The following is a 26,973-nucleotide window of genomic DNA, read 5'->3' as shown; positions in this document are numbered from 1 at the left end:
GCTCGCCCAGCACCATGGTACAGCACCGTGGTGCAGTACCATATGAGATCATCATCTCCTGGTTGCAGTAGTTTGCAGCAAAGGCTCACAGTAAATAATAGAACATGTGCATTATTTAATCATGTAGGGCACAGTCTGCACCTCACAAACCCAACATCACAAGACCTGGGGGCCAAGGACCGAAGCTCGCGGTGCTGTGGGTCGTAGCCCGGTGCAGAATTGCCACGGGTACGAGGACCCTTGGGCACCGGCGCTCCGGGCTGCCATGTCAACCCCCCAAAGAGCTGATGAGACACTTTTGTCAAAATGCTGCGACCGCCAAGGGGGACCAGACCGATTGCAGGCAGCAAGCAGTTCCTGGATGTGTCGTCATGGTTGTTGAGGGTGTGGGGTTCTTGAAGCGCATTGGTCTAACTGTCAACTGTCACTCCTCAGTACTGCTGTCCCAACAGCGCAATGTAACGCACATTTATGCACTTATTGCTCTCAGTAATTAAAAAGAAAAGTGAGAATTAGTGAGAGCGCGCGCACACACACACACACACACACACACACACACACAAAATGTCTACAACCGCTTCTCCCGAGCGGGGTCGCGGCGAACCGGAGCCCAACTCGGCAACGCGGGGCGCAAGGCCAAAGGGGGAGGGGACGCACCCCAGGTGGGACGCCGGTCCGCCACATAAAGTAACCTGGGTCCTCAAACCAAGTCAAAAGGCAGCAGCTCCAGCCAACGCGCTCCCAACTGTACGACTAATCGATTTAATTATCCGACACGCGACTTGGGGTACGGAGAACACGGTGCGCCGTATGGCCCTTTGCTCCCATCTGCCACGAGGCCCATCCAGAGGGCCAGTCTGTTGGTGACTCTCTGCTCCTCACCCACCAAATGAGGCACCACGACGAACTGGAACGCGATGCTAGAAAGGCTCTGACGCACTGATGCACGTAGGCTGTTGGACTAGGTGAAATGAGACGCGTGGCACGGTTTCCACCAGCCCGCTGTTGGGGAGCTTGTCTACCCATAATGCTGCATGGTAGAGAGGGGCAGGCAGCAGTGCGGAGGAGATGCTGCCGCAGGGCACGAACACACACAAAGACCCATTTACACACTTCCCTTCCTTCCCTCTTCCCCTGCCAGATTGAGGCACGTGTGCAACGTGACAGCTGGGCTGCGAATCGGTAGAAATGCTCTCATCCAATCACAGCACTGCTGTGGGGGGCACCAGAGCTTCAGATCATTCCGTGGAGAAGTCAACCAGTCACCGTAAGGAAGTCTGCAAGCCCGTGGAGCAGCGCGCCGGACGCGTGATCAACCGCCGTGCGCAAACGGGATTGAAGCAGGAGGACTCGGAGCGTCGAACCTGAAACGCCTGAGCGCACAGATCCGAGTGAGAGGAGAACTAAAGAGCACTTGAGAAGGTCTGTGTTGCCCTTGGAAGGCAGGTGGCTCCGTGTCACTAATGCCCCAGGGCTCCGGAGATTCACGTGGCCCTGAGCCCAAAGCCCCCCGTCTCTCTCAGTGTCCTCTCATACCGGTGTCCCCCCTTCTCCTTACCTTCTCCTTTCCTCACGGCAGCTCCCCGATGTACCACCCACCGCCCCGAGTCTTTAAGAGCTCATCCCCGATATGCAGAGCTGCTGAGAAGGGGCGGGCCGTTTATCGGGAGTGTTGCCGGCACCGAGTCTGTGTGTCCACTGGGCCTGTAGATGGCAAAGCTTGTGGGCTGGGCTGGATGGACTGGGCTGGATGGAGCGGTCTGGACTGGGCTGGATGGGGCTGGACTGGATAAGGCTGGACTGGGCTGGGCTGGATGGTGCTTGACTGGACTGGACTGGATGGAGCTGGACTGAGCTGGGCTGGGCCGGGCCAAGAGAAAGGACCCATAAATCTGCAGCAGACAGTTTCACCAAAACACCGAAGTGACATGAAAAACAAGTAAATGATGACGCTGCAAAACTCAGTCTTTGTCCACAGATTAGCAGCTATGAAAAAGATCAAGCCAAGTATTGAAATGCTGCCCAGTACAATATAGTCCAGAGAGAAGCAGCTTTTCTCTCGCTTGGCAGGTGCAGGGCACCACAAAAAGCAGTTAAGGTAAAACCTTGTTATACTACAGTAGCGAAGGTAGCCTCCGAATACCATTAGACAGAAGTAGTTAAGGGCTTCTACTTCAATCCTGAGTAGTTCTGAGGTTCCCACAAGACAAGTACCACTGTAAATGTACTGTACGCATGTCTGCTTCTTGCTGGTTCAGGTGCGCGCACACGCACGCACGCACGCACGCACGCAGAGCACCTCCTCGTCTGCGTGCCACGGACGACAAGCTGAAGCCACGATTCAGTGGTGTGAATTATTGAAACACTCGTGGAACTGTTCCCCGTCTCCAACCCAGCAGAGAACATCTTCCCAAGAGCAGGGTCCACAGAACCCTCCCAATTCACTTGACTCACACAGATGGCTCCTACCCAAAGGACACCAGGAAAACAGTGTGTTCTCTCAATGTTTCACTTTGGAGGAGCTGATCAAGAGCACATCGGTCAATCCGTGTACTACCAACACGTGGTACAGTAAACATTTTTATTTATATGCAAAAATAAAGAAACATGCACGTTTAACTCATACAGAATAAATAGTGGGATAAAACATTTACATTTATTTATTTAGCAGATGCTTTTCTCCAAAGCGACTTCCAATGAACTCCATGTAGTGTTATCAGCCTAATTACAATGGGTCACTCATCCATACATCAGTGGAACACACACGCTATGGGTAAACCTGAACAGTATGTCTTTGGAGTGTGGGAGGAAACCAGAGCACCCAGATAACACGCAAACTCCACACAGACTGAGTGGGGATCAAACCCACGTCCTCTCGCACCACCCAGGCGCTGTGAGACGGCAGCAATACTCGCTGTGCCACTGTGCCACCCAAAACAAAGTCTTCCTCTTAATAAAAACACAGTATTCGCATATTAGAACATATTAACTGCCGGTAGCACAGTGGTTTGAGTTACTGCCTTTGGACCTAAAGGTTGCAGGTTTGATCTCCAGCTGCAGTAGCCTTGAACAAGGTACTTATCCTAAATTGCTCCAGTAAAATTACCCAGCTGTATAAATGGGTAAATAATTGTAATTCACTTTGGAGAAAAGCATTGGCTAAATATAAGACATCCATTGAGGGAAGTAGCCCTTGCCCCCCATCCTCAGAACACTGCAGGTTCCCATTCGGTTACAAGGTCACTGACACTGTGGTGTCTTACCCACCTCCGGCTCTTTCACATCGCCTGTACTACAGTATTAGTAGTGCTCAGATCCAAGCCCTTCTTTCAGTCTGAAATCTCTTTACCCAAGTACCGAGAGGAGTGGAGCACGTTCAAGTTCCGGAAACATCTCAAAGGTCCGAGCGTCATAGTAAACAGTGTGACAATGGGAGATTTCACTTTTGTCATTTTAATACATTTACAAAAAATCCTAGAAGCCCGTTTTCAGCTTGAATGCTTTCTGAGGCCAACGGGCTGCTCAGAGCAACAGAGAAGCGGACACAAAGGCGGCTTTCAGCACCAGAGCGTAGCCTCGGTCGGCCCTGCGGGATCGTCCACAAGTGCTCCGAGTACTTTCTCGTTCCGTTCCATCGCTTCCACTTTCATCCAGCAAACAAAGGCAAAAGACTTGGTGAAAAAGCCAGTTGTCTGCCTTCATTTTTGGCGATTAAGAAAACCAAAGAAACTAAAGGACACAAGATGTGCTGCAGTGTAAACACAGAGCACAAGGCACAGCAACAGCACCAGTACTGAGTACTCAAATACATGCTTTGATCATGTTCGTTAATATACTATGGGAAGCATTCGGCAACAGCGTTATTGTGTTATTACGCTGCATGAGTGCTTTTAAAATAGATGTACACAGAGTAAATTTTACACGTACGTCAACAGAATGCACCTGGAGCAGCTCTTTAATACGGTCAGCTTACATGTGTCTCGGGTCGGGTGCGAAAGGGCAGCGCGGTGGGTCTGTCCATGTGCTGCTCTCAGCACCGCTGCACTCGGAGTCACTGCTCCTTATCTGAGCAAAGCTTTTACCCGACTCCTCTTCCTGCTTCGCGCGCGCGCGCGCACACACACGCACACACACACACACACACACGCACCACTTAGTACAGCAGCAAGCCGCCAAGCACTGGACACGGGGGCTGTCAGCGGTTCTTGAGAGACATGACGAGAATTCACATTCTGAAATATGAAATCTTCAGCTAAGAAAAGGAAAGGAAAGTCTTCCTCCCAAACACGTCCTGCTGTTTTACTGTAAACCCTGGAGTTCCTGAGCAACATTAAGTCATCAAACAAATACGAGCACAACATGTTGGCAGGGCAAATAAAGGTTGCTCTCTCTCTCTCTCTCTCTCTCTCTCTCTCTCTCTCTCACACACACACACACACACACACACAGAGAAACGCAGCAGCTCCTATGACCCACTGCTTGCTACCTTATAACCTTGATATGTGTGAATGTTCAGTCTCTCGATGGTCAATGGCTACTTTACAACCATGACACATGGGCTCTGCTCTGTTTGTTTATGTCTCCCACCATTGCACAAATGTCGTCACACTGGACAGAGATGCTCTAACCCAGAGAATGTGTCAAAACCAGGAGGAATAAGGCTCTAAACATGGCCCATGCCCTGCAGGAAGGAGCAAAGCTGGAAGCTCTTCATTATACATAAAATAGTGTACAAAGTGTCAAAATATACCACCATTTCATGCCAGACGGCACTAAAAGGGGGGTTAAGTTAGGGAGACAGGTCGCCAATCTACACCATGAACTGGGTGTAGCCTTCAGCTCCTGTGACGATCACGTCCATCCAGATGCGCATGGCCTCTGGAGACGGTGCCACCATGTAGTACACACGGTCATGTGTCTTCACACTGAATGTCAGTGACGGGTTTGGGCTCTGCGGGGACACACACACACACACACACACACACAGAAAATAGAGCATTCAGGCCACCAGGGATAGTAGAGAACAAGAGCGCCATCTGCTGAAAGAGAAACTCAAGGCCATGTTCTCCACACAACCCCACAGCGCTGTATCTGTGTGATCATGTGTGAATGAAAGAAGCTCCTCGTACCTTATGTGCGTTTTTCAGGTGGTCGAAATACACCTCTTCGATGGCCTGGAAGTATATGACTCCCTTCAGCTTGGCCTCATGCTTATCTGGGATGAAGGAGAGCACAGAGGACGTCAAGATGGGAACATCTGCTTCAGCGCTTCTGTTTATAGCCCTTAGAAGGAGAAACGGGCTCAGCAGGGAAAATGAAACTCTTCATGACCCTCAGCTGTCTTTCCATAAGTTGATTTACAACCTCTTTATAATAGCAGAAGGAACCTCCTGTTCTCTCTGAACTTTTTTCCATACCTCTGCAGTTCCCCCGAGAAAACGAGCTCAAGCAGAGTAGAAGAGGCGTCGTGGATCTCTCACCTGCGTAGTAGGACAGAGTCCGGCGATTGCGGTCAAAGACAAACCAGCGCTTCTTCCAAGTCTTGATCTTGCCACCCATCTTGACCAGGAAGCCGCGGCACGTCTTCTCCGTCAGCGACACGTGGAAGCAGGTGTCCGTGTGGTGGCCAGCAGCGTCGATGTGGCCGCGCAGGTCGAAATCGTCCTTCCTCACGGGCAGGTAGCGAGTGAGCGGTCGAGACTTCCAAAGAAGCACACTCGTGGTAAGAGGTCAAAAACGCTTCTTGAACTTACAAGGACATGTTTGCGTTTCTCTTTCGCTAACCTGCGTGCAGACGTGTGCGAGGCCCGAGTAACACTCACCTGCGCTCGCTGCTTCTCCCTCAGCTTCACTTCCTTCTCGATGAGCTTCTGCCTCCTGTTGGTCTCCTCCTGAAGGCGCTTCTCCAGCTCCTCCCTGCGCCTCCGTTCCTCTTCCAGGGCCTGTCTGCGCACTTCCATCTCACGTTCCTGCAAAGATTGGCCTCCATAATGAACACGCGGACGAACTCCAAAGCGAGCGCACGCACTGCTACAGCACCTCACTCTGGGTGCTCTGCAGGAACCATAAACAGCTAGACAGGCTGCACCAGGTGCGAAGGAATGAAATGTTTCCCGAACCACAGCAGCGCACGTACAGTATGGGGAGAAAAACAGATTTGAGTGCTGCCCGCCTTCATTTGGTACTGACCGAAGCCTGGCGATGGTTCCTCAAGTTATACAGTATATTTCACACAGTTGTGTGTGTGTGTGTGTGTTTCACCTAGAGGTACGAACACGTTACATTCAACTCTTATTTCTTACTATATATTTGTTGCGTATCCGAGGCTTGCGTCACTTACACGGCTCTCCAGGAGGCGGTTCTTCTCGGCCTGGGCCTCCCTCAGCAGTCGCTCCATCTCCTCGATCTTGGCCATGTTGGAGGTGCTCGCGCTGCCAGTGAACAACACCATCGATGAGTCAGTTGAATCCTAGAGAACTAGCTCTATTCTGGCTCAGAGCACAAGGTTCTCAGCCCTCAAGAACAACGCTGATTCATGTAGACGACTCTTCTCTCCAAAGCAGCTCACCGTTTGAAGCTACTTACTGGACTATTTAGCTGTTCATAGAGCTGGGTAATTTTACACCACCAGTTTACCATCAGTACCTTGGCCAACGGTCGCACAGCACTAGGTGAGATTTGAAGCAACAGCCTTTGCTGCCCCAAGCAAGTAGCTAACGGACGAGGAAAAGTCATTCCTTCAGCTGCCCTGTGCCGCATAAAAGAGAACCCCCCCCACCCCCCACCGATACACAAACGCAACAGGAAACGGTGAAGTGTGACGCACGGCTATTTCCTGCGGGAACTGAGACTGCCCACACGTTAAATCCAGCCCCTCTGACTGAAAGCTCACAAGAATCACTGTGGTCAGCGTTGCTGCTCCACCCCCCCGCCGTGCCTGTCACTGAGGGCGATCTGCTATCTATCTTAGCGCCGTGCCCCTGTGGGAGGAGGCCGGATCGCTGGAGCTGGAGCTCGATCAGAAGGAGCCAGAGAACATTCCTTCTCTTCTCATGGGCCACGTGTGCGAGATATGGCTGTGCGCACCTCTGCCGAGTGTGCCTGAGCACATACGTACGCCCCACTGATCTGGTACACACACTAATATGACGACACGCATCTCGTAAGCCACTGTGCTGCTGTCTAAGGGTTGCATTAACATTTATTTATGTAGCAAGAGCGTGTTCCTGTTGTCACACGGCAGTCACACTAAAAGAAGTGCCACGAAAGCACCGCGTCGGGTGGAGCAACACGACCGCGATGAGGATCGCTGTGCATTTACGTTCCTTTCTTACCGGCCTTACTGCCGTTTTATATCTGCTCGTGTGACTGATACAGTGGCACTTCCTGCTGGCGACTTTCTGCACTTGTTTTCACATTGATGACTGGAGAGAAAAGGACAACAGCGACAATTCAAAGATGGAATTTGCTCATATTAGCAACGCAGCTCTGAAGCTCTGCAGCTGAAAAATATGACCAAAGTTCACTAGTACTGTACATGATTTCCACTGGGTTTGTACCTGAAGAGTTAAAGCAGTGTGTGTGCGCAATGTGTCGCTCAGGGCTCACGTTGCCTTAAACCACTGGCAGTGACAACCAGACTGTGCTGTTTTACAGCCAGGACACGTTACGCAACAAGTGTTGCAGGATATCTACTGGGAGCCCCTTACAGCAAAGGGCCGTACTAGGGACTGCACGTATACACACACATACGCACATAACACACAACACACAACAGCATCCCTTTGATTAATAGAGAAACAGAACGCATTGTCCACAGCTGGACAGTGGAAAATGACACAAAAGATGATCTTGTGCCCAGGACTGCAATAAGAAAGGCATCATCTTGCCTCCGATGCACAGAAACACATACCAGTAGGCACAGCTAGGCACCTGAACACAAGGAATGTAGCTCATGAAAAACACAAAAAACACCTTTTGAAGCCGAATCCGTGCTGTAGCAATGGCACCTTTCTGCACTGTCTCACCCACCACTTTGTCACGGCTCAGGTTTCTGAAGCCGTCGCCCACAATGTGATCATTGGCCCTTCATGTTCCTGTAGTCACCTGGAGATGTTGTCAGGAGAGCAGGCGGAGATGCTGGTCTCCATGCTGTCGGAGCTGTCGACGCTCAGTGTGTCAAAGGCGTGGCCGCTCTCTCCGTAGGACAGTGACTGGAGCTCAGCGTTGGAATGGGAGCTGGTCCTGCCGCACTGCTCCTCGCTCACTGGCCGCTCAATGTGTCCATGCGCTGCTCAAAAGGGAGAGAGACACACCGCACGTGGTCAAGGTCACACAAATAATGCCGATCTGTAGTAGCACAAGTTCACAAGACAGTCATGTAAATACTGCAGCACATTCACCCAAGTGCGAGCAACCTACTCATTTACCTGCGCGTGAAGCCCGGTGCTTACCGTCCTGATGACCAGGCCATCAAGAAGCCTTACAAAGATCCCTGCTTGTGCAGCTCTAACCCTGACAGGAGGTAGGAAGTTGTCCCTTTCTTTCAGGAGCCTTAGGCTGCTGGCCTTTATCCCAGACTAGTGTCCAGTTCTGCCTCAGTCCCCTACTAACTGTCCCTCCAGAGCTCAGTCGCAGACATAAGTGAGAGAACAAGTCACCGCCTGATCTCCACACAGCCCAGCCCAGCCCAGGCCACAGCAGGAACTGAGATAGCATCAAACCATCTGAGTCCAGGGTGGTGCCGCTGCCTGCTGATGACCTCCGTGATCACACACTAATAAGCTGCTAGATGTGTTGCAAGGTGACACTCTTGTCACACCTGTGAGCGACTCCTCCTCAAATGAACATCGTAAACCAAGAAAGCTGCCAGGTAGATGGTGTCTCACCTCCCTGGATGTGAGCCACATGTGGGCACAGAGGAGGCTGTGCAGTATCATGCCAAGAGCCCCTGGAGGTGGGGGGGAGGGGTCCTTTGAGATACCAAGCATTTCCTCCATCCCCCTCCTGCTGCCATCTGCACAAACAAATATGTGGACCCATCTCCAGCAGACTGTGAGGTTAAAAAAAAAAACAAACTAACCGTACTTCAGAATGTGGGGGGCGCAGTGGTGCAGTGGGTTGGACCGGGTCCTGCTCTCTGGTGGGTCTGGGGTTCGAGTCCCGCCTGGGGTGCCTTGCGGCGGACTGGCGTCCCGCCCTGGGTGTGTCCTCTCCCCCTCCGGCCTTACGCCCTGTGTTACCGGGTTGGCTCCGGTTCCCCGCGACCCCGTATGGGACTAGCGGTTCCGAAAATGTGTGTGTGTGTGTGTGTGTGTGTCTGTCTGTCTGTACTTCAGAATCACATGTCTGCATCTAAGTGTCTCTTTCTCCTGATGTAATGAACACACTGTATTTTCTATGAGATGTTCGTCGCTTTGGAGAAAAGCGTCTGCTAAGTGAATACATGAAAAGTACATGTGAATGTCCTGCTTCCCATCCCGAAATGACAGCAGGAACATGTCAGTGAGAGTGAGGTCACGCTCAAATAGAAATGCGAAGGCAATGTGCCCAATTGGGCAAGCGGAAGCACTGGATGATGTCCTACCACAGATCCAGTTTGAGCTCTGCACACATCCTGACAATTTAACCAAGGGAAGAGGCAATTCTGAGCCTCGGTGGTCAGGATGATCAGGAGAAGGAGCCAGAAAGGATGAGCGAAGCCAGACAGTGTGTCGCTCACAGCTACAGTGCATGACATCACTGCACGCACACATACTGTTAGCACACCATCGAAATCACGCACATTTCACCAAGTCCAAATCTCACACAGGAGGCTCTACAAGCAACACTGACACTTAGAAGTACACACACATTTTCAGAACCGCTTGTCCCATACGGGGTCATAACTGCCCTTAAAGCTCAGAGGAACACAAACAGGAGCACACAGGAGCTCCGTTCAAAAATAGCCCGGGCATCAAGCGCTCCTATGCCACACCTTGTTATGCGAGTGGTTTCTGGAGGCACGTCTGAAAGTGAGCAGTTGATGTACAGGGAGGTAACAGGATATTTCATGGACACAAGAGTATCACGGGCATGCACATGTCACAGTGAGTACCAGTTCCCAGTTTTCCCACCAGGATGGGTGCATTGAATGAGGGAATGTTACTCCCACAGCGCACGCACGCACGCGGATAAGACCATAGCCATGGCACTGACAGCACATGCAGAACTGCACCTGATACAAGTCTCTGCTGATCAAGTCGTCTTTTTCCACCTCAAGATGGCAGAGACGACAAAGTTTACCCAAAGACGTATGACCTAAGTGGCGAGGGCTCTGGTCACGCACCAGGATGTGGGGGGAGACTTTGATTCTCCCAAGGTGTCTGCTTAACTCTGTGCATAATGGCAAAGTGAGGAAAGTAGCCAAGAGTTGAGCAGCAGCAGCAGCAAACAGGACATTAGTGCTAATTGGACTCCGTGAGGGAGACACCAATCCATCCATCCATCCATCCATCCATTTTCTTGCCCACCTCTCCTTCTAGGGTTGCGGTGGCAACAGGGAGAGCAGAGAGGCCCAGTCGCCCCTGTCCCCCACAACAACTCCAGCTCAGCCCGGGGGATCTCCACCCGTTCCCAAGCTAACTGGGAGATATAATCTCTCCAGTGGGTCCTGGGCTGACCTCAGGGTCTCGTCCCGGTTGGCCGTGCCTGGTATACCTCCAAAGGGAGGCGCCCAGGCGCCCAGGGGGCATCCTTACCAGATGCCTGAACCACCTCAGCTGGCTTCTTTCAATGCGGAGGAGTAGCGGCTCTACTCTGAGTTCCACCCAGATAACCAAACTCCTCACCCTGTCATGGAGAGTGAGTCCCAACACCCTGCGGAGAAAACTCATTTCAGCCACTTGTATCCGTGATCTTATTCTTTCGGTCATGCCTCAGAGTTCATGACCATAGGTGATAGTAGGGATGTAAACCGACCAGTAAATAGAGAGCTTTGCCTTATGGCTCAGCTCCCCCTTTATCTGCGAGAGGGTAAAAAGCTGGTCCACTGTTCCACGGCCAGGGCGGAATCCGCATTGTTCCTCTTCAATCTGAGGTTCAACTATCGGCCGGAGCCTCCTTTCCAGCACCCTGGTATAGACTTTCCCAAGGAGACTGAGAAGTGTGATACCCCGATAGTTGGCACACGCTCTCCGGTCCCTTTCTTAAAGATAAGGACCACGACCACCCCAGTTTGCCAATCCAAAGGCACTGTCCCCGAGGTCCATGCAAGATTGGTGAGGTGTATCAGCCATGACAGCCCAGCAACCTCTAGGGCCTTAGCAGTTCCGGGCGAATCTCATCCATCCCCGGTGCTTTGCTACTGTGGAGCTTTCCAGCTTCCTCAGTGACTTCAACCAGGGAAATGGACTCTGTACCTCGGAAGCCTCTGTCCCTGACTTCTGTAAGGGAGGCATATCTCTCGGGTTTAGGAGTTCCTCAAAGTGGTCCTTCCGCCTCCCGACAATATCCTCTTTCGAGGTCAGAGTTTCTCCACCTTCGCTGAGCACAGCTTGAGCGAAGCTCCTCCGACCCTTCCTGAATCGCTGGATGGTTCTCCAGAACCTCTTTGTGGCCGTCATTTTCCATAACCTTTCCAAACTCCTCCTATGCTCTGGATTTTGCTTCTGCAACCGCAGCCACTGCCGCCTTTTTTACCTGCCAGTACCTGTCTGCTGAGTCAGGAGTCCCCAGAGCCAACCAGGCCATAAAGGGACAGCTGGTAGTGTAGTGGTTAGAGCGACTGCCTATAGACCCAAAGGTTGCAGGTTTGAGTCTCACCTCCAGCTATAGTACCCTTGAGCAAGTACTTACCCTGAATTACTCCAGTAGAAATTACCCAGCTATATAAATGGGTAAATAATTGTAACCTTAACATTATAACTTGCTTTGGATAAAAGCATCAGCTAAATAAATAAATGTAAAGGCCTCCTTCTTCAGCTTGAGAGCTTCCCTCACCACCGGTGTCCACCTGCAGGTTCTTGGGTTGCCACCATGACTGGCACCAACAAGCTTTTAGCCACAACTGTGCCTGGCTGCTTCCACAATGGAGGTTTTGAACAGGGTCCATTCAGACTCATCCAGGACATGGGAGAAGTTCTCACAGAGGTATGAGTTGAAATCATTCCAGACAGGGTCCTCTGACAGTTGTTCCCAGCATACTCTCACTATGTGCTTGGGTGTACCAGATCTGTCCATCAGTTTTCCCCACCATCTGATCCAGCTCACCACGAGATGGTAATCGGTTGACAGCTCAGCACCTCTTTTCATCCGAGTGTCCAAAACATAAGGCCTCGAGTTAGGTGAAATGACTACAAAGTCAATTATTGACCTTTGGCCCAAGGAGCTCTGGTACCAAGTATGCTTATGAGCATCCTTGTGTTCGAACATGGTGTTTGTTATGGACAAACCACGACTAGCAAAGAAGTCCAATAACATTTCACCATTCGGGTTTAGATCGGGCAAGCTGTTCTTCTCAATCACCCCACTCCAGATTTCCCAGTCACTGCCAACGTGAGCGTTGAAATACCCAGCAGGACTATGGAGTATGTAGGTGGGGCCCTGTCCAGAACCCCCAACCCACTCTCTCCAAGAAAGTTGAATATTCCAAACTGCTGTTTGGTGCATAAGCACACACAACAGTCAAATTTTTCCTCTCTGAGACCTTAAGTCGCATTAAGGCAACCCACTTGTCCATCGGGAGAAACTCCAACTGTATGGCAGCCAGCCGGGAGCTTGTGAGTATCCCCACACCTGCCCGGCACCTCACACCCTGTGCAACTCCTGAGTAGGAGATAGACTACCCCCCATAGAAGAGTTTGGTTCCAGAGCCAACACTGTGAGTAGAGGTGAGCCCAACTATATCTAGTTTGTATCTCTCAACCTCCCGCATCAGTTCTGTCTCCTTCCCCCCCAGTGAGGTTATGTTCCACGTGCCAAGAGCCAGCTTCTGTCACAAGGGGTCGCAACGCCATGCACAACCCAGCCCCCCCGCTGCCTGAAAAGCATTGCATCCGACCCCCATGTCAGACCTTGCGGGTGGTGGACCCACATGGCCCCCTCACGATGCCTTTTCGGGCTGAACCCGGCTGGGTTACGTGGGCTGCCCGGCCACCAGGCACTCGCCTTGGAACACACCCCCCAGGGCCTGGCTCCAGGGGTAGGTCCCGGTGACCCTATTCCGGGCTCTTTTTTCATGTGGTTTTTTGGATCTTCACTCCAGACTGGTTCACCTTGGGAGACCCTACCAGGAGCATACTGCTCCCAACGATATAGCTCTGGAGATCCCTAGATCACGCAAGCCCTTCCGCCATGCCAAGGCCCTGATCCAGGAGACACCAAGCGTACCTTTTTACACTCTCCTGTTGAGGGATGGCATCACATGCAAGGGGGACAATGGGAGAGTGATGAAGAGGACTACGTCTCTCTCTCTCTAAGACTGAATCTTCTGCTGGCTAAAGCAGTAACGGCGCTGCCACTTCAACAACATTTTCATTGCGTCTGTTTGCCTGACACTCTGCACTAGAGAGGTAACCCAACCGAGCGCTCCTAGCAATCCAGGTACAGTGCACTGTGGCGAGCGTCACTGATTTGGGATCAGTGAGGTGGACGTGAGCAATGGCTGGTGAGACACACGGCTTACCTCTGTGTGGGTGACAGGAGTGAGGGTTGGATGATGGCACCACAATACTTTGAGCCAAAACACTGGCACAGCTGGTGCTCTGGGCCAGGGGCTGGTGTGACTGAGGTGTACACACACACACACACACACACACACACACACACACACACACACACACACACACACACACAGGTCAGTGCCTCCATTTAAGACCTTACAGCACAACACATCTGATTACAAATGCATCTCATACCAACTGTTAGCAAAATGACAGGTTGACCAGAATGTGAAACAAGAAATAATTTAACTGAAGTGACACTGTGAGAGATACCCATTGCATTTCCAGGAATGTCACTTTAGAAGGAGTTAAGTTTAATATCTCTGCTTTGGCTTACAAGGCATTTCTTCACATGTACATGGACCCAATTTCATTTTGAGTGGCTCCCAATAGCTGAGCAGCACAAAACATTTACATAGACTGTACTCGCTCACCTTATCGCATTCCTGAAAAACTCTTTATAAGGTAAATTCTCGTAAGGCAGAGAATAACTGAGATTAGTTTCAATGATAAAAGGCTATGCTGAAAAATCATAGAATCCCACTAAAATGGACATAATAATTTTGTCATCATTAGTTATTATAAGAACATAACAAGGCAGTTTCTTATCAGTGACTGTGACACTGTAATAATGTACATACTGTATGTAAAAATATAGCTCTCTACCTATCTTTGTTCAGCTCTTACACTCATAGCTACTACAGACACTTAAGAGCCCCCCCCAAAACCACAGACACACACAAAACTCAGTGTTTATGCATTAATGTAACAATATCAGTGATAAGCTGATATTGTGTGGATTGTCTAACTGGGGGTCATGATTAGTAACATAAAACCAGAAGAAAGCTGTTCAGTCTGTGTGTTACTTTGCATGTTCCCCCTCGTTTGTACGGGTTTCCTCCCACACTTTAGAGACGTGTGTTTCAGGTGATTATTCTAAATTGCCAGCATTGTGTTTGTGTGTGATTGAATTAGAGAGAGTGTGTGTGTGTGTGTGTGTGTGTGTGTGTGTGTGTGTGTAAACTGTTCTGCTAGGCGGTATGATTGTAAAGCGCTTCCTGCCATTTCTGTAAACATTGTAACACCTCAGAAAGAGGTGTCAGCTAAGGAACACCTCGTAAAAAGACACTGGGCAAATAAGAGAGAAGATCGGCAGCCAGGAGGGGTTGACACACAGTTGAGTGGACACGGGGCTAAGCATTTGCTGGCTAACATTTCAGCATCACATAAAGTACCATCTTTCACTGCACTGGATATGACACCTCTTGCAGCCCCACGTGTGAAACATTGGGGGGGGCGTGTTAAATTTAAGTCCTCATAAAGCCAAGTTCTTATAGCTCAAATGGGCACATCTTGTGGATATGACTATATGTGTATTCATTTAACATGCATTCTACAGTAAGATGGAAGCCACTCCTGCCAAGGTCACCACTGACACAATGGAGACTTTGTGTGGCTGTAGAAGGCAGAAGGTCGCATCAGCCCCATGAATCATGCCTTTCTGCGGCAGATTGTGGGCCACCTGCACCGATGCTGTGGTGCGGCAAACACAGTATTTTTGACATCCATTTAATATTCAAAATGAGCAGGGGCCAAAGTCGTATCCAAACACACCAGGCAGGGGCTGTGAGATCCCAGTGCTACCTGTCGCCCAACCATGCGCTCTTCTTTGCAGTTACAGTTTGGGTTGTGTTGCATAAGTTCTGAAGTTTTCTAGCAACATATTACCTTTGCAAAGTGGGGGGAGACAATAACTGAACGACTACTGACATGCTTAAGAAAAGGCTGACCCATAATGACATTTCTCACCTTGGGGCTGATAGAACGGCCAAGTGTAGCACTCTGAAACTGGGGGGATGAGGACGACTGGCATCTTTTACGTGGTACTGTATCACTGAGGAGAGGTCCCATCTCCTTGGCAGATTTCCTCCTCTCCTCCAAAGTGCGGAAGTGCTGTGGTTGAAAAGAGCCATCGACACAGTCTTCTCACACAGATTCCCGGAGAGATGGTCAGAAAGATGCACAGGACCCAAAACAGCTGACAAATGACCTTGTGAACCCTTACACTGGAGTATTTGGACATTGTCTGCTGAACCTTGCAGCTTCCAGCATCCAACAAGTCTCTTCTCCAGTCCCGAGACCCACACTGAGCAGAGACCTTCATTTGTAGCAAGAAACACTCAGCCCCATATCCTATATATATTCCACACAGGTTCTGTATGCAGGGAAGCACATACTATGGGTGCGCGAGTGAGCAGGTACATTTGTGCTCGTGCTCATTACCTGCCTATGACGGCGATGTTTTTTGATAGGAAGCGGAGGAGGGGGGTCGGGTAAAGGTGAAGGGTCTCGATAGGTCACCATTTCTTCAGGCCAGTGTACTGAGGGAGGCTTGGGGACTGGGCAGGGGTGGAATGGGCAAGGGGAGGAGGTGGCCTCAAAGAGGGCCACACCTCCCTCAGGAAAGGACAGAGGGGTCTTTGGGGGAAGAGAGGACATGGTAAGCTGGCAGCATGCATACACTACACATAGACTTGAAGACTAATATTTGGATGCGCATGCAGACACACACACACACACACACACACACACACACACACACACACACACACACGGCAGGCATGCTTAGGAGGAGAGTAAACAACAAGAAGAGAAAGCTTCAAAAGCTCTTATTACAGTGGAAAAAACAGATTGCAGATAGTCACACAATCATACATTTGTTTACTTATTGTCTGGATGTCACTCAGATGTTCGATATAACAAAATAAATAATAAATGCCTCCTAACCAGGGGGGCGCAGTGGGTTGGACCGGGTCCTGCTCTTCAGTGGGTCTGGGGTTCGAGTCCCGCTTGGGGTGCCTTGCGACGGACTGACGTCCCGTCCTGGGTGTGTCCCCTCCCCCTCCGGCCTTACGCCCTGTGTTGCCGGGTAGGCTCCGGTTCCCCGCGACCCCGTATGGGACGAGCGGTTCCGAAAATGTGTGTGTGTATGTCTCCTAACCTTCAACAAACTTTTATTTTATAACAAAACTGCTGAAAAGTTTTTAAAATGCAGGAGATTGAGCAGTCAATAACGGGGGGTTGCCACAGGAAGAGGAGGAGCTATTATGAGTAAGAGGAAAGGGAAGAGCATTACAGCTCCCTCCTTACTGCACTGCTCTGTGTGTCAGACGGGCAGAGATCTATGAAGAACGTATCAGCTTCACTGGTGACAGGAGTTCAAATCTCTTTTGCCACAGCAGAGCAGGGCACCTGGACAGATGAAGACTCATGCAAACATGCAAAACCTCAACACACCTCGTTCACATCTGGCTGGGGAGGGGGCTCTTCTGGCCTGGGCTGGGGCCCAGGTAAGGGTGTGATCAGGACATCAGGGGTACAGTTAACCCCAAACTGCCCATACAGCTCATTGAGCTCACTGACTGTCACATAACCCTGTAGAAAATTGGTGGAAGGACAAGAATACACTATTTACAGAGCAGAGACAAGAAGACAAAGAAAGTGGTAGATCCAAGTGTCTATAAGGCCATTAGGCAGGTGAGTGTAAAAGCAGCAAGGTTAGCTTTGCATTTTTCAAAGGTTTTCAGCAGAAAAGCCAAGGTTCCACGACAGCTGGTGAGTCTGCATGTTCATCACAGTCCTGCACGTTAGAGCATCCAGGTCCATGAGATTCCATGAGTATGTGGTTATTGAGTCCAATGACAAATTGCACATTCTGACTCTGTGTGTGTTCAGCTGTTTGGACAAAAATCACAAGCAGTACCAGCAGCAGTAGTAGCAGTCCTTTGAAAAGCAGTACCTGTGTGCTCTTCAAACACAGTGAGGCCAAGAGAGAGGAAAAGGTCAGCAGGTCAGTGGGAGGCAGAGGGCCGTGGATGGGTGGTGCGTCACCATGGGGCCGACACACATCGGCTAGCATGGTACAAAGAGGACCCTTGGGCAGAGTACAAAAGCAAGTTGGACACAGAAAGAGAAGGGTTAAGAAAAAGAAACCCCCTAGGAGTGAGTCCCTATATGATTCACAACAGAGCTCCATCGCTTCGATATCCTCTGCTGTGTTACACTGCATTAGAAGCTCCAGAGTATGTTTGTGTGCAAGTGTATGTGTGTGTAAGGTACCACTGCAAGTGACGATACACTACAAGGGCCTCTCGGTCACACAACGGTTGCCGCATTTCCCATTTTTAATCTCACCGGTCCACTGGATGCAAAGTTATACCTCTTTCAGGTTGGATGGGGTGAGGGGGAAGTTTCGGCCCCCCGTGAGCTCTGAATACTTCTTCCCCAGGATCATCAATCGTTCCTTCTCCTGTCACAGACATGCAGGAATATCCAAAAAATCATTTGGAGCCAGTACAGGTGGAATCGAACTTCTGCTGCTGTTTGTGAAATAGAAACAGAATCTTACACAGAACACATCATGGTTGCTTGTCTGCTTCAGACTGAGAATCACTACCTGATTTTGCAGAAAGTCAAACACCAGCAGTGGTTAAGAGCTACAGCTCATTCCAGAGGCCTTTAAAAAGAAAGACTGTTTACAATGGCTGTCTATAATACCTTGTGCAGCATCATCTGCAGATTGTTTTTCTCCTTCAGGAAGTTCTCCGTCTCCCGCTGAGCCAGCTGGCTTATCTGGCTGGACTGCTTCCTCAGCGCCTGGACTCTTTCCTGCAGTAGCGGACGTCCAGCAAAAGACGAACCCGGAAGAAAATGAGAAAAATGAGAGAGAAACAAAAACACATTACATGTGACCAGCTCCTGCATGCAGACACAGAAACATTGACGAAGACACATAAACACAGATCAATAGGGAAAAGAACACATAAAAGCTGTCTTACGTGTACCTTGCGCGTGACTGTGGTGCGCTGATACTCTGCAATGTCTCTCAGCAGCTGCTGTGTCTGTGTCTCCTTCTCATCGTCCTGCCGACTCTGCCTCTCCAGCTGCTGAAACTCCATGTCCTCGAAACGCTTTATCTCCACCTCCAGCGCTTCTGCATCCTACAAGACACACACTGGTCGTCATGTTCATCCATGTCTTAAACTGGGTTTAACCTGGGCCAGGAGTAGGACCTGAGGCTCTCTTGTGCCCTGGAGGTGATTACACATACAGTGGGGCACATAAGGCTGAGGTCCCCCCCGCCCCCCTCCATGTGATGGCATGTTGGACAGAAGGATCTTGGTACCAATGAATTACCAGGGTAAAGCTCCGGCCCAATTCTCACCCCAACCTTGCTGTGCATCAAACACAGCCAAGACACCTCACCTGGACAGTGGCACCAGGGAAATGCTGATCTGTGTTGCACCACTGGGGAAAAAAGGGGTGCGAAACTCAGATGACTGAAATGCGGTATCACCATGGTAATGCACGAGACAGAAGACAGGAAGAGGAGGGCAGGAAGCACCAGCAGGGGTAATGCGAGAGCCTAGAGCTACTGACCCTGGAGAGCTGCAGCTGGAGCTGCTCCCTGAGGGCCTCGGGACAGGTGTCCATCTGGGTCTTCTGCTCGGAGAGAAGCTCTGCCAGCCTTGCTACCTTCGCCCTCTCAGCATCAAGCTGGGCTTTCTCCTACAGAGCAGGAGCAGGAGAGCAGGAGAGCAGAGGCAGGACAGCAGGGACAAGAGCACTACGTTAGTGCTGCAGCGAGCAGCCAGTGGCACAGGATGAGCCAGGGATGAGCCAGATTAGTCACATGACATGGCAGGAAAACGTAGAAGTTGTACCAACCAAGCAGAAGAAATATACTGTACTCAAGACGGTGGTGTGGAAACTGAGGACTGCAGGTTACAAACCCAGGAAGAAGCCCTTGCTGTCATACTCTTCAGAAACATATCAGTGGAAATGTACACCTGGACAAAGTGCAAAATCACGAGCTGAGCGATACGAAGCGATTCGTGGCAGGGAGGTGCAACAGCACGCTGCTGGCAAGACTGAACCGGTGCAAAGCAGAGCAGTGAATCCAAAAATCACAGGTGGGACTCGAGAGGTGAAGACTGAAACTGTGCCCCTGCTGCTTCTGTCCCCTCTCAGTCAGCTGTCAACATCAATGAGCAAAGCCGGAAGCAGGGCCCGAACTCCTCTTGTCCCCCATGTTAATGTCAGCGGTCTGGTACTACTGCTCCATGTGGGAATAACACCTCCCATGTGCCTTCCAAAGGAAGAACCACACTGTTTTTATCTCATCTATACTCCTCTACTTTTAGAAGTGGCAGAGTGTGAACAGAGAGGAGAGGGGGAGTGTGTGTCATCGCACGGAAGCCATCTGCTACTCACAGGATTAGTGTTTTCGAGAACATGTGCCGTTTCGTGCTCTGGATGGGCCTCCTTAGAGCCACTTTGCTTACAGGGAAAAGTAGCAGGAATTGAAGACTCCTAATGACCTTTTACAGTCTTATGGCAGCGTTGTCTTTATTTGTTACTCAGCTGACAGTGCAGCATTATTTGTGAAGCAATGCAGGTTACAGTAAGTACCTCGCTCAAGTGTACCTCCAACATCCATGTCCATGTGTACTGCTGCCCAACGCCCAGGCAGGGGACATCAGCTCAGTGCAGCACTATTGCTAAGCGTGCCGTTTAGGTAAAAAGTTCTTGATCTGCATTACGTTCATTTAACAGATGCTTCCAGTGAACTCTATGTAGTGTTATGAGCCCACACACCTTATTCACCGTGGTGACTTACACTGCTAAATACACTACTTACAATAGATCACTCATCCATACATCAGTGAAATGCACTCTCTCTGTGTCATTCACACACACTATGGGGGAACCTGAAGAGCATGTCTTTGGACTGTAGGAGGAAACCAGAGCAACCGGGTGAAACCCACGCAGACACCGCCACACTGATCGCAACTTGTTTGCGTGTTCATGTAAATAGCTGACCTGGAACTTATCCATCAGGGCATTCTTCTCGACATCAGCAAGCTTCTCGTTCAGCTTCTCCAGGAGTTCCTTCTCTTTCTGCAGCTCAGCTGCCTCAGCATCATGTTCCCCTTCCAACAGGGCCTGCTCCAACTCCATCTGGACCAGAAGCGAAAAGAAAATAATCCAGATGGGACCATTCGGCTTTGGGATGGAACTACTTGTGCGACAGTCTCACACTGTGTATTATTGACAAAGATGGTTCACCTTACATTTACACTTTGGCACAATTCTACAGCATGTTCCCTGCTCTTTGACACTAATGTTGACCAAAAAGGGTTACTTTCAACTAGACAATATTTAGCAGAGATTTTTTGTGGTCCCGTGTGACACATTTAAATGACCGAGAAGCATACTGACCTATTCAACTTTTACTCTTTTTGCTGGTCAAACTGTAAACATATGTGGGATGAATAAAGAGAGTAAATGTAAGAGGTATATAATACTGTATAATTCCGCTTTTTGTGGAAAAAAAACATGCAACCTGACACATACAGTATGTCCGAGACAAACCAGTAATAACTTGTACTCATTTGAATGAGCTCATGCTCAACATACGTTTACACAGCACAGTAAAATGCACTGCAGGATACCATACAGCAGGGACAACCTGTTCATTTAGCAATTCACAAATATGAATATTTTCTAATGCAAATCTCAGTGGTACCGCTGCAGCTGCCCTCCTGTGACATGAATATAAGTTCAGGCGAAGCGTTCACTTCTTTACCACTTTGTCCATGTAACTTTTTACCAAGCAATGCATTTGTGGGAGATGTGAAGGAAATGTTCACTGGTGACCACGTAACCCTGCATGTGTAAGTGCCACAAACACACTGCCACTGTACTGTCTGACGCAGAGTTAGGGTGTTTGCGCAGGGTGCTGTGCACCGTCTCCCTCGTCTGGGTCTGGCAGGCACCTCAGTTCAGTGCTCAAGGGCCCTTTGGAGTAATGGCAGCGAATTAAAAACAGGCTGTGCAAAGTGAGACAGTACAGCAAACTGTTTCTCTGGGGCACATAAACATGGCCTTATTTGGACCTTGAGCAGAGCAGGTATGAGACTTGTGTCCGGTGTGGATCCATCGTTAAGCACAGCGTCCGTCACCTAAGCCCTGCAACAGCCAAAAGCAGAGCGCAGTACTGACAGCGTGTAGAAACCCTGCGAACACTGCCAGTGCACACGGGTCCAAAACAGACCTCTGGTCCCTCAACTGGGAACCTGCAGGGTCCATGGAGCGTAGCAGAGGAACTGTACTGCCCTCGGGGGTATCGGGTTACAATTCCAAGCATTAGGCTGTCGGACCCATCAGCGAGGCACCCGATCCGAGAGGCCAGTTTACTGTACAGACTTTTTTCAGCCGTGCAGTGCAATAACTGCCGATGCATGACAACACTAACAACATGGATGGGTCACAGGCTCCTACCTCCCTGATGGACTCTTCCATCTGGTTCTCCAGGTCTTTCATCTTCTGCTCCAGCTCCTCTACGTTGTTCAGCACCTGGATCCTTTCCTCTTCAATTTGTCTCACTTCCTGCTTTGACTGGCTCCCTACCACTGGATCCGCTACCTGTTGGTGGTATTGGGGTCATACCCAGGGCATGAGGAGGTGAACTGAGGGCAATGCAAAGAGTTCCTCCGCCCTCGTCCGACACTCACCGTGGGGATCCAGTGCGGCCGAGGGGGTGAGGAAGGGGCCCCGTTGCTCCAGTGCTGTCGGACCCGGCCGTTATAGCCATCGTCTGGGTTCGAGACGACCGACTCATCGTCATTGGACAACTGCAGTTTCTCTAGCTGCCGGTTGATCTTCTGTAGGTCAGCAACAGTTGAGCCCTGGTGTTCACATTGTGCGCGCCCTAGCTCTGAGCACAAGCTGAGGATGGTCTCTAACCGCTGACGCTCCTGCACCACAGAGATGAACAGACAGAGAGAAAAAAAGTGCTGACATTTAAAACATTATTAAAAGATTTAAAAAAGAAAAAAGGCAAGAAAGCAGCAGGTGTGAAAGTAGAGCTTTCGTTATATTCAGTGTGTGAAGCAGCACTAAATGACTGTGTAGAGACAGCGATTGTGAAAAAGTCACTAAACAGCTGCAGCCAAACAGCATGTGGCTCCACTGAATCTCAAGTCGCCTTTGGGGAGTGTGCGTGTGAGAGAGAGCCTGTTGATCACAGTACCACAACTGTGCGAGCGCACACACGCACAGAAAACACACAAAACACAGACACACACTAGTTAACTGAAGACAACACTGCGGAAAATGAGACACGAGCTGTAAACGGCATCCATGAAGACAGTCCCACATTCCGGTTTTCTTTCTATTGAGTCTCAGGGCTTTTCACTGCCAACTGATGGCACTTGTGTGCACCGTGTCTCTGTCCGTCTGTGAAATTCCTTCTTTTCTCCGAGTCGTGTGTCCCATTAAAGGGAACGCGGCTAAACGGCAGATGAACATGAACGACATGACAGGCTCCATGTGCACAGAAACTGTAGAAAACACAGCTGTGAAGGAAATGCAATGAAACATTTGTATTTCTGAAAATTAGACTCCAAACATGGCTACAAATTAAAAGGAGTAACTTGACTGTTGCCGAGACAATGGCGAAGGAAACAGGACACAGGAAGGACAGAGGAAGGTAGAGAATGCAGGGACTCACCGTGCCCTCAGACCCTGGTGCTACAGGGAGGAATCGCATAGCGAGCACTTCCCCTCTGGAGCTGATGACAATGTGGATCAGCAGGTAGGGCAAGGCCTCGCTGGCGTCCCCCAGGGCTCCCCCAAGTGCAATAGCGAGACCAAAACTAGCGGAAGCACCGAGACTAGAACCGGTGACAACTAGGAACACAGCACAAGAACCGAGACCAGAACTGAGAGCAGCAACAGCAGCCGGAAGAGCGCACACACCTTCCCCAATAAGGACCGAACACAGGTGTCCCTGGGCACCGAAAACTGTGCGGACAGACTGAGACCGAGCCGGAGACTAATATCCGTTCCAACGACAGGGCAGGGCAGGGCACACTGAACTTGGACTGTGGAGCCTGGGGCACAAGGCTGCTCACTGCAACCTGATCTCATCGAAAACACCCCCAGTATCCGCTGGAGGGGAAATGCAAATATAGGACTCCTGTGATTTAATCCTTCCGTTTTCCACAGCAGCTGGAACCCTCCCCGCAGAAAGAAACACTCTGCATTGCCTGTGCAGCACCAGCCTTCTGGGGAGGACCACCAGCACCAAAGACGGGCATCGCCATCATCCCTCAGAGCATTTTCCGACCCCAGCAGTGCTTATAAAGGACTGATGAGCACATGATCCCCTGTCCCAGCAAAGTGTTCCAACACATGTGGCTATTTCACTGAGGCGCATGAGGTTTAACACCTGTGCATTTGCAGACTCACAGCTCCTTCAGCAACCGCTACCTGCTGCCTGTGAGAAGAAAAAGAGAAAGAAAAAAAGATCCTCCTGGAACTAGTGACGTGTTCAAACTGACACTAGGGCATGCTCAGGGAAATGGGGGCACGATTAAGGAACGGTGCTAAATCCTGTGTCCCTCCCTGCTCCTCACTTGCCCCCAGCCATCACTCTACAAGGCTGGACTGGGTTCAGCTGGCTGTCCAACACTCCCTCGGTGTCCTGCAGCTCCAGGACGTATCACATGAGCTGCAAATACTAACAAGCTGGCAGGAGGAGAGCATGAGGGGAATTTGACACCATTCCTGCAATTCCTGAGAAGGAGCACTGGGATTGGGGAGGAGTACAGAAAGGGCTTGGGAACAAGGAGGGACCTCAAAATCAGTCCCACAATTCCCTGGGATCTCCAAAGCTCTGCAAGGGAGGGGTGTAGCTCAGCAAACCACATCTAATGTTTTGCTCTTGGCTGCATTTTCAAGGTCCTTAATGGGGAAACAAACATGGAGAAGGTTTGCTGTGCAGGCTGCAGACAGCAATCCTTCACTACAACTGTCTTCTCATGTGAAGGAAGCCACTTCGCATCCTGCTCCTGCTGCAGGACCCTTCAGCAAAGCACTGACCTCGAAGTTCCACCCTGCTGTAAAAATGGCCAAATCACTGTAAGGGACCTGGTAAAGAGGCATCAGCGAAATACGAAAAAAGTGTGGAAATGAGTCGCTGAGGTAGAGGAAGCCCCTGAACCTTTGTCATTTCCTCCACCTCAGAGCTGGAGGTGCTGAGCGTGCTGAGCGGCCCCTGACTGCACCTCAACTCATGCAGTGTGTCATCGTGCGCAGTGTACAATGTTAGCTAAGAACACATGTGAGCTCCCATAGCAACAGGCTACCTGTCCGACTGCAGCCGAGGTGCAGTAAAAATCACTAGGGCAGTTTTGCGAGGTGAACAAACTCTGGCAATGCATCCTCACCAGTCTCTCCACCTCCTGCTCCCGCAGCCGCTCATCCCTCTGTCTCTGGTGGTAGTCCTGCAGCTTCTCCTTCCCGCTCAGGGAGCTGATGCTGCCACGCCTCTCCCGTAAACCTCCCTGCCCCACCAGCAGCAGCCCTGTCTTCCCAAAGGAGGCTCTCCTCTCTCCTAAGCCTCCATCCAGGCAAGGGGAGGATCTGTGCGGCGTGTTCCTGTCCAGGTCTGAGCAAGAAGCCGAGGAGGTGAGGCTCAGCTTCTTAGCGATGCGGGGGCTGGTACGGCTTCCCGAGGCACCAACAGCTGCCACATCCGGAGGGCGGGGCTCAGAGGACATGGTGCCCTGCACAGAGCGAGATGACAGCGAGATGGACAGCACCCCGCTGTGACCACTGCGGACAGACTCGTGCGTAGCGGGGGAACTGCTGTGATGCGATTGAGGCAGCGTGAGTGCAGTGCCGACTTGGCTGTCTGTGGCCTTGTACAGCTTGGGCAGTGACCTGCTGTGGGCGCTCCTCATGTGACTCAGTGATCCGGCAGAGTACTTCCTCTGCCTGGGTGCAACATCTGGCCCCCCGTCTATGGCTGATCCCCCCCGGAATCCCCCTGCCTCCGGCAGATGGAAGCGCCGAGCCATTCTTGGGCTGGAGGGCATGCTAGCTGCCCCACTACTTCCCCCTGGTGTCGGTGGAAGAGCGCTGCGGTGACATGCAGAGTCATTCCACATGGAGAGTAGAGGTCCTCCGTCAGGCCGCCTGCAGTCATCCACTGAGGTTGCAAGGAAGATGTTCTCCTGGGAGTGGTGGCGAGAGCTGGAGCTGCAGCAGGAGCTCGGCAGCTGGATGTCCTTGTCCCGGAGGTTGGCACTGCCCTGGCGAGTTGATGGACTCACGCCACCCTCAGCGATGCGAGTTGGCCCTTTGATGGCCAGAGGTGGGCGTTCTATAAGGCACTGCCTCCTGCTCTGCTCCTGGGGCGTGTCGGGAGACGTGCCCTTTGTATGTTGCAGGGTGCTCGGACTGATGGGCGCCGACTGTGTCACGCTGAAATAAGAAGGGCTGCAGTCCCCATTGCTCCGTGGCCCTGTCTCAACAGCTAGCCGCTTGCGCTTCAGCGTGTCCATCAAATCTCGTATCTCCGTTCCTGATCGCACTCCCCCTGCGCTGGTCTCCCCAGTGACTCCACGACTATAATCGACCTTGAGATAGCCTGCAAAACAAGGGAAAACAGTGGTGCGCTGAGTTGAAGGAGCAAGTAAAATGGCCAGAAAGACCTACTAGGTGAAGTACCTTAGAGCAGCGGACTGTGCTGGGACTTGGGGACGGGGAAACAGAATGACACAAGTTCCACCTCCAGTTACAGGAGGTTAGTATAAAGAAGTGACCACCAACGGAGCAATTCCAATCCAATACTGACTGATTAAAAAAACGACGGAAACTGAAATGCGAAAGTAACGTTTTAACAAGCTGTACGGCAGAAACATCCTGTTTAAAGACAAAAAGAAACACTTGAAGTAATGAGACCACCCAAAAGCTATTTCAAAACAGCAGGAAGGAATAAAACCGAAGGAAAACCTCCGGTTCCCAACATCACGTTTCCCTGCAGCAAGTACCAGCTGGACTAAAGGCATAGCACTGAACTCTTTGAACAACATATTAATGATACACACAAACGGGTCTTTTCAATAAACAACGTGCATCACTTCGGAGAACTGCTTGTGTTAAGAAAGTAAGAAACGCATCATCGACAATAATTCAAAGAAAGACATGAAATACCCAATGGCCTTGTGACGGGAGATGATCCATGTAGCAGCCTGGCAGTGGTTCCACCCCGCAGAAAAAAAAGGAACTTTTTAAATGAGCCAACAAACTTTTCTCAGAGGTATTTTGGCCTCAAATAAACACATGCGCGCACACACACACACACAACACACACACGCAATGGCTGTGGATTCTTCTTCTAAAAATGGTACTAAAGAAGTAG

The 26,973-nt window shown here is 50.6% G+C and overlaps 1 protein-coding gene across 4 annotated transcripts in view; it reads right to left on the bottom strand.

The window, feature by feature from the left end:
* Positions 1 to 2,908: 2,908 nt before the first annotated feature.
* The window catches only part of phldb2b (pleckstrin homology-like domain, family B, member 2b), a 35,680-nt gene continuing 11,615 nt past the window's right edge, over positions 2,909 to 26,973 (bottom strand). The window contains exons 6-24 of one of the 4 annotated variants that reach the window (XM_029248812.1): positions 24,995 to 26,199; positions 22,277 to 22,519; positions 22,044 to 22,187; positions 20,583 to 20,720; positions 19,140 to 19,268; positions 18,545 to 18,700; positions 18,258 to 18,368; positions 17,920 to 18,009; positions 17,500 to 17,634; positions 16,998 to 17,135; positions 15,984 to 16,178; positions 15,510 to 15,653; positions 13,664 to 13,763; positions 8,107 to 8,290; positions 6,341 to 6,431; positions 5,823 to 5,969; positions 5,481 to 5,700; positions 5,130 to 5,215; positions 2,909 to 4,951 (exon numbers count right to left, since the gene is read on the bottom strand). In XM_029248812.1, the coding sequence (XP_029104645.1) occupies positions 4,811 to 4,951; positions 5,130 to 5,215; positions 5,481 to 5,700; positions 5,823 to 5,969; positions 6,341 to 6,431; positions 8,107 to 8,290; positions 13,664 to 13,763; positions 15,510 to 15,653; positions 15,984 to 16,178; positions 16,998 to 17,135; positions 17,500 to 17,634; positions 17,920 to 18,009; positions 18,258 to 18,368; positions 18,545 to 18,700; positions 19,140 to 19,268; positions 20,583 to 20,720; positions 22,044 to 22,187; positions 22,277 to 22,519; positions 24,995 to 26,199 (3,797 nt within the window). In that variant the 3' untranslated portion in view covers positions 2,909 to 4,810. The remainder of the gene's footprint in view (positions 4,952 to 5,129; positions 5,216 to 5,480; positions 5,701 to 5,822; positions 5,970 to 6,340; positions 6,432 to 8,106; positions 8,291 to 13,663; positions 13,764 to 15,509; positions 15,654 to 15,983; positions 16,179 to 16,997; positions 17,136 to 17,499; positions 17,635 to 17,919; positions 18,010 to 18,257; positions 18,369 to 18,544; positions 18,701 to 19,139; positions 19,269 to 20,582; positions 20,721 to 22,043; positions 22,188 to 22,276; positions 22,520 to 24,994; positions 26,200 to 26,973) is intronic. The other 3 variants (XM_018761236.2, XM_029248814.1, XM_029248813.1) reach the window with 3 other exon arrangements.

The sequence above is a fragment of the Scleropages formosus genome, chromosome 24, assembly GCF_900964775.1.
Source record: "Scleropages formosus chromosome 24, fSclFor1.1, whole genome shotgun sequence".
Lineage (NCBI taxonomy): Eukaryota > Metazoa > Chordata > Actinopteri > Osteoglossiformes > Osteoglossidae > Scleropages > Scleropages formosus.
The sequence above is the reverse complement of the archived record's forward strand: the minus strand, read 5'-3'. Positions and strand labels throughout refer to the sequence as shown.